The 7,238-nt window shown below is 42.7% G+C and overlaps 1 protein-coding gene across 1 annotated transcript; it reads left to right on the forward strand.

Annotated features, from left to right (window-relative positions):
- Positions 1-1,005: 1,005 nt before the first annotated feature.
- Positions 1,006-6,834, forward strand: LOC143156634 (ovalbumin-related protein X-like). The gene is made up of 7 exons (XM_076330430.1): positions 1,006-1,173; positions 1,799-1,849; positions 3,125-3,253; positions 4,032-4,149; positions 4,910-5,052; positions 5,370-5,525; positions 6,329-6,834. Exons 1-7 carry the CDS (start codon positions 1,006-1,008, stop codon positions 6,728-6,730), a joined length of 1,167 nt encoding a protein of 388 aa, XP_076186545.1. The 3' UTR covers positions 6,731-6,834.
- Positions 6,835-7,238: the final 404 nt, after the last annotated feature.

A 7,238-nucleotide genomic window follows, 5' to 3' on the forward strand; every position in this document is an offset into this window, starting at 1 on the left:
GTCTTACTCTCTGGAGAACACAGGTGAGGTACAGTATGACGATTCACAGAGTCTGTGGTTCCACAGTCATTAGCGCCAGATGCCTCTCAGGTCACATAATCAACCACATCTGCTCCAAACTATGGATGTGCTGCTATTCCTCCAACTTTAACTGTTTTAGAGATACAAGAACAGTATGCAAATTTCTTGGTCTCAGATTCAAAAGAGCGAATGACTGCAGGTTTCAGCGAATAGCCTTAACATGTCACATTAATTTGCATGTACAGGACTTGCACCTGACTGAACGAATGCAGCTCTACACTGTTTCAAGCTGTACTGCCAAACCCCATATTTATGATATAGATGCTTGTGCTTTTTCTCAACCAAAAAGCATCAGCAGAGATTAATTGTCCAAAATGGGACTATGGGAAAGAACCCCCCTAAATCTATAGTTCAGCATCTAAGCAACTGGCTGGGTTTACAGAGCAACTTACTCCCGTTATTCCTATAAACTACAGGAAAGCAACCTCCAAATTTGTGGCTGGTTGTACTAAGCAACAGTAAGAGGTACACTAAGAGTATAGTGAGTTGACTACATTTGATTTAAAGATCCAGAGCATGGTCCAGAGCAGCCACAGAAGAAATGAAATATGAAGTTTACATTGTCTCAAACATCATTCAGAGTCCTCTGCACGGCCATAGGGAAACCGTTCAATGTTATATTTACCATATTGAAGCATGGATGAAACTATCTATTTCCTAAAAGTAGAAAATACTATCTTGATGATGAGCTAGTATCTTGCTGAAAGAAAACAAACATGCATTCAGAGACAAATGTGTCAGGAGTTACAATATTTCTAATGATCACAGAATCTGTAGGCTTCACATCATTCATTGGTTCAGCATCACAAAACCAGCAACGAACTAGCAGTTTCTGGGCTATTGACAGTACTTTTTAAAACAAGTGCTACATATCACCACTATACAGTCATATTTCTGTTTGCTTCAGACAACACTGATTTCACAATGGGCTCCATCACTGCAGCAAATGCAGAATTTTCTTTTGATGTGTTCAAAGAGCTGAAAGTCCACCATGCCAACGACAACATCTTCTATTCCCCCCTGAGCATCATTGCAGCCTTGGCCATGGTTTATCTGGGAGCAAGAGGTAACACTGAGTATCAGATGGAGAAGGTAAGTTACATAAATGGATACAAACTCCTTTTGATCGTGTTCAACACAGCAACAGATTATCCATTTACATCTTTGGGACTTTCTCCTGTTGAGGGGAAAAAGTCACACAGTCACATTTGGCACTGGATTTGAACCTGCTTAGAAAAAGAACGGCATTCCAAACTGCGAGGTTTGGATCTGGAGCTGAGTTTTCACTTACCATTGCTTTTCACCATGAAGAGCAAGAACGGCCTTTGGTTTCCGTTAAGAAAAAGCAGCCTTGAAGAATGGTTAAGGCAGGTCTCTTGCTTCAGCTTATATTGTCCCACAGACCTGATTCCTTCCAGGTGGAAAGGACAACTTGTAATAAACAAAAGATGAAACATTCAGAAAACAAGAGTCACAGTTATAAATGCAATACCATAAGGTTGTAGCTGCTTTATAGGCTGAATACCATTAACTGGAAAAGAAGGGATCTAAGCTGAGGATCTTAGTCACCAATGTTCAGTGTGGCACACACAGTAAAAAATAAGATTTAAAGCTTACATGAAACTTCTCAGTTCACCTATGTGCTAATCAGACCTGGTTAGTCTAAACCTATAGTTTCAACACAATTAATTACTTCTATTGCTACTTTCAATTGCAGGTTCTTCACTTTGACAAAATTGCAGGACTTGGAGGAGCTATTCAGACCAAGGTACAGAAATCTAAGGTACATTTATTTCTCTTTCACTTTTTTCTCCTGAGAATAGACTGTTCTGACTGTGCTTCAAGTAGGTTCAACACCTTCCCAAACCTTTGCTAATGCTCTTAATTTAAGATATGTAAGTTAAAAAAAAAAAACAAACAAACAGAAAAAGAAGACAGGCTGCATATGTTGCACCAGAACAAGTGACAGGATAGGATGCTTTGGGCACCAGGCTACCTTCTTGTGTAGATGAGCATCTGCACACCTGCAAGTGCTGCTGAGGGACAGCACTTGAAAGGGGCTCAGCACCTGGAGCCAGGGTACAGCAGCCAGACTTGCAGCTGAGACTCCAAAGTGGGGCAGGAAGATACTTTGGCAGAAAAGAGGCCAGAAGCCTCAAAGACTGGAAAATAACCACACTCTTCCAAAAGCTACAGGGACTTTTCCAGCCTCCAATTCCCACTGCTACCTCAAGAGCACCATGAGGGGTCCCAGTATCTTGATACCATCTGTGTGCTTTCCTCCATGTTAATCTGCTGCCTCTGTAAAGGTAACACAAGCCATGCTCCCTGGCCTGTCCCCATCCACTTGGGATGCACAAGCACAAGGTAGGACTTGCAAAGAACTAGAAGACTTTTTTTAAAATAAAGGTAATATCAGCCAGAGCATTTAGTGGCTGGTTAAGCATTTAGAAAGGAGCAGTTTAACACAATTCTCCTTCTTGTAAAATGAAGTCCCAGCCACTGTTTATCACTGTGCATTTTTCTTACATGCTCTTAGTCTGTGTCACCTGGAACACTATTTTTGGGGCACTAGGCAGTTGATCCATTTTTTCACTATATTATGAGGCACTTCCTGACTCCCTTGTTGTCTAGCACTCTTGTCCCATCTGCAGCTTCAGCAGAAAGCTGCCATGAAAATGCAAGCAGAAGGTGGGAATTAGAGGCTCTATATCTATGGCAACTCGCCAATTGCAATCATTGACACCTGAATTTTTCTTTTTGTCACCTCACTCCTGAGCCATATGGTTTCAGATTTGTCACTGAAGTTTTCTGCTTGTTATCACCTAGAATGAGTAGCATCATATGCTATGAATTAACTGTACATCATTAGTTGTTTATATTGAACATCCCTCCCATGGAGCTTTTAGACTGTAGTACATGTTCATTTGCAAATGTCCAAACACTGTGTGTTTTCCCATGTTATTTGTACCTTCTAAATAATTCTCTTCCTAGTAAAGTAAGCTAACAGCTATACCTTTTTATCTTCTTATCAACAACTCAGTGTGGCAAGTCTGTGAATATCCACATACTGTTTAAAGAACTTCTCTCTGATATCACTGCACCAGAAGCCAATTATTCACTCCACATTGCCAACAGACTCTATGCTGAAAAGACATGTCCAATCCTACCGGTGAGTTGTACATTAGAGTGATTTCTTGCTAAACCATGTGTAAACCTGTAATCCAGGAGGACTGCCCAGAGTGGGTGATCTGTTAATCCAGTGGTCCCCACTGGTGTGGACTTCCATGGCTTTTCCCTTTGCCACAGCCGTGACAACAGGCTGGATGGAAAGCAATTCCAGGCAAAAAGATGGCCCTATTCAAAATTGAATGGAGTAATAAACAGAACTATTTGGTAATGTAATTCCCCGCTTGCTCCCCCAAAGCCTTTTCATTTTCATAGGTTGCTTGGGTTTTTTTCAGGATATAATTTGACTTCAGCACATTTCTTCACTTGAAAACCTCACCTCAAAAGCAACTTTTGAAAGTGCCAAAATCTTTCATTTGACATTTTCAAAACAAAACATACAAATATTCTAAATCAAAGAAACTTCTTACCTTTAAAAATAAGGAAAAATGCTTTAAAAAAAAAGGAGCAGACATAATGATAATAAAACACTGAAAAGAACGTGAAACAGTATCTTTGGATCAGGCTTTCTTCAAGAAAATATTTAAACATTTCTAATATATACTCTTACCTGGTCAAGTAATAAAAATGTCAGATCTGAAAATGTCATGGATCAGGATAATTTTTCTGGCCCAGTTTTAGCAGGTTCTTCCAGGAAGTAAGCAATGAGAACAGCCTAACCATGGCATCACTATAAAAATCCTTTTAGCCATATTTTATTTCACCTTCATACTGTTTTTAAAAAATTACTAGTTTGGTGGCTACAATTGCTGTCTTTACAGATCTACTTAAAATGTGTGAAGAAACTGTACAGAGCAGGTCTGGAAATGGTCAACTTCAAAACAGCGTCAGATCAAGCCAGACAGCTCATTAATTCCTGGGTGGAAAATCAGACAAACGGTAAGGTCATACAAGATTTTGAAATATATTTCCCTCTCGCAACTGTATTTGAACAACTTCTGGAAAGACTAAACATTAGAGGAGAAATTTCTGCCTCCTGTCCCCATTAGTGGATATTTCCTGTGGAAAGCTATGAATGTACTGCACCTGTGTGGCAGTGGCAGTGTGTGATATCTGGCAAAGGCGGAGGTGCCAGGATATGCACACTTTATATGCACACTTTTTGTGTCTGGAGAGCTTAACTCATGCAAAGTTAGTCCCAGCTTCTCTAGAATATTGGCGTAATTTTACAAGGACGTGCTGGATGAGTAAGAAGTGGGCTTCCAGGGGAGAAAGTAATGCACGCACTAGGCTGATGGTGGGAAAGGAACGATTCAGGAGCTTGTGTACATTTATCATGCTGAGGTGGGAGGCAAAACAAGAGTGAAGTGTAAGAAAGAAGCACAGTGAGAAACAGAAAATCTGTCGCTGCTTTCCTCTCTTGTTCCTTCTTTTCTATATAAATCTTTTTCCAAGCACTGGTTAGAAATATTCCTGGGGGTGTATACTGCTCTTGAACCTACTTGCAGAATTGTTCTTGCAGAAGTGTCTGGCCAGGTGCCAGTCGTTCTGCATTAAATCATCCTTATGAACCTAAATTCCACATGCAGACCTTTGAAGAAGAGGAAGTCAAGTCAAGCAGCAGCATGTCGATTGACCTCTAAAATGCAAGACTACTCCTATGAAACTTACCACTCTCTGCCCTGCTTCTTCCTTAAAGGGCAGATCCAAGATTTCCTTGAACCAGGCTCTGTTGATCTCGATACTGTGCTGGTCCTTGTTAATGCCATTTACTTCAAAGGGATATGGAAGACGGCATTTAAAGAAGATCACACTCGGGAAGTGCCCTTCAATGTGACAAAGGTAGGGGGCACAGGCACAGCTTCTGGCCAGGAAGCCAGGCTGTTGGCTTGCACAGCCAGCAGGCTGGCTGTTACACATACAACCTGTTGCTGTCACAGGTCGAGTGATTTAGCTGGGCCCCTCGCTGTCAGGTTTGCAAGGGCTGTGTGTGACCAGAGCACGCCAGCAGGCAAGAGAGGAAAAGGGAGACACAGCTCTTCTTCAAAGGCAACATGCTTGAAGATCGAGACCTGTCCCTTTCAAAGGGCTTGTACATTTGCCTGCCTAAAGAAAAAATTGCTCCCCGGTCACGTCGTCTCACGTTTCTGTTTTTGCAGCAAGAAAGCAGACCTGTGCAAATGATGTGTCAGAACGGTACCTTCAAAGTGGCAGCGGTGGCTGCAGAGAACGTGAAGATCCTGGAGCTCCCGTACGCCAGCGGGGAGCTGAGCATGTTGGTGCTGTTGCCTGATGACGTCTCTGGCCTGGAGCAGGTATGGCCCTGGCAGGGGAAGCAGAGGAGTTACCACCTCAGTGGGACTTGGCTGCCGTCAGACCTTTTGCTGGCCATTTACATCCCAGCTGCCCACACCATGGCTGTGCTGGGCAGACGGGAGCGCCACAGCTGCCCAGGTGCTACCAGGGGCTCGGGCAGAGGCTGGCCTCTTAGGAGAGCCCTGGACTCAGTCTAGTAAAATGAAGGTAAAGGAGCGTAGCGCTGCTGTAGCCCTGCAGAAGAGGATGGTGCTATACGCAGCGATCTCCATAGGTACCAGACACAGACATGCCAGCAGGACTTTTCTTTCCTTTTGAGTGATTTCAGTCTTCCAGGAGAGCACTCAATGGTTTGCTAAACAAGAAAAGTTTATCCAAGGAGAAATAAAAAAGGAAATGATGAGGAAAGCATTCCGAGAGCTGACTAAAAGGAAAATGGGAAAAGGAGCATCAAAAGGAACTAAGATGAGGGAAGGGATCAATAAAATATGCTCCGGGAGGAACAGTTTTGGGGCCAATTTGATTTGATGTTTTCAGGAACTGCATTTTCACAAAAAAAAAGCCTTGACGTGATGAAGACATTTTCAGATGACAAAGCTTTGGAGAACTTTGTCGAGACAATGAGCTATAGGCTGTAGTCAGGAGGAAGCATACAGGATAAACAAATACATTTAAGATTAAGTATCAGTTCTATTGTGTAGACAAAGTAAATGGAAAAAAGTAGTAATAAGTGGTATAAAGACAGGCATTAAGGCCATTGCACTTTTGTCTCAGGCATTTCATTCCCTGCCTCTCTTTGCAGCTTGAGAACAAAATCAGCTTTGAAAAACTTATGGAGTGGAGCAGTCCCAATGTGATGGAAAAGAGGAGAGTGAAAGTGTACCTCCCGCGCATGAAGATTGAGGAAAAATATAACCTCACATCTGTCTTAATGGCCTTGGGTATGACCGACCTGTTCAGTCCTTCGGCCAATCTCTCTGGCATCTCTTCAGCAGAGAGCCTGAAGATATCTGAGGCCATCCATGAGGCGTACATGGAAGTCAATGAAGAGGGCACCGAGATGGCAGGCTCGGCGGGCGGGGTGGGAGACATCAAACATTCCGCCGAGTTTGAAGAATTTAGGGCTGACCACCCTTTCCTTTTCTTGATCAAACACAATCCAACCAACAGCATCCTCTTCTTTGGTAGATATTGTTCCCCCTAAAGAAAGAAAAATAGCTGGAAATAATGCTTGCCTTCCCCTCAGAAACAGACCCCTTTCACCGTAACATTGTAGCGTAATCTCATCTCTTCAATATTTTCTCCAAGTGGAAAGCCTAATCTAAGAAATGCACATTTGGGAAGCTTCCATAGCAAAGACATACCTGCAGGTGAAGAAACAGCAGCATGCATGTTTACTCCTTTCCCTACTCATACTGGTTTCAGGGTTGCTTGAGCTGAGCAAAGACTGAGCCAACAGAGAATAGAGGCACCCACCAGCCAGGGAGAGGCCAAGTGATTTTCACTCAAGGAACAAGTTGCAGGCATGACTCCAAGTCTTTGGGAGTCCATTACATAGAAATCCATGGGCTGTGCTCATCCCATTCCCTGGTAGCATCCTGCTGATAAACCCATTTTGTTGTTCCTGAAACACGGGCTTTGAGATCTCCAGTCTGGAGGAGATGCTTGTGGATTGACTGGTGCCTATGCAAATTTTAATTTTTTTTACTTAG

The sequence above is a fragment of the Aptenodytes patagonicus genome, chromosome 2 (assembly GCF_965638725.1).
Source record: "Aptenodytes patagonicus chromosome 2, bAptPat1.pri.cur, whole genome shotgun sequence".
Taxonomy (NCBI): Eukaryota; Metazoa; Chordata; class Aves; order Sphenisciformes; family Spheniscidae; genus Aptenodytes; species Aptenodytes patagonicus.

What these genes read in the sequence shown, in the direction of transcription:
- LOC143156634 (XM_076330430.1), top strand. Translation starts at nt 1,006, where the DNA reads ATGGGCTCCATCACTGCAGCAAATGCAGAATTTTCTTTTGATGTGTTC. An exon ending in AGACATGTCCAATCCTACCG is followed by an intron (nt 3,254 to 4,031) that starts GTGAGTTGTACA and finishes CTGTCTTTACAG; the next exon opens with ATCTACTTAAAATGTGTGAA. An exon ending in TGCCCTTCAATGTGACAAAG is followed by an intron (nt 5,053 to 5,369) that starts GTAGGGGGCACA and finishes CTGTTTTTGCAG; the next exon opens with CAAGAAAGCAGACCTGTGCA.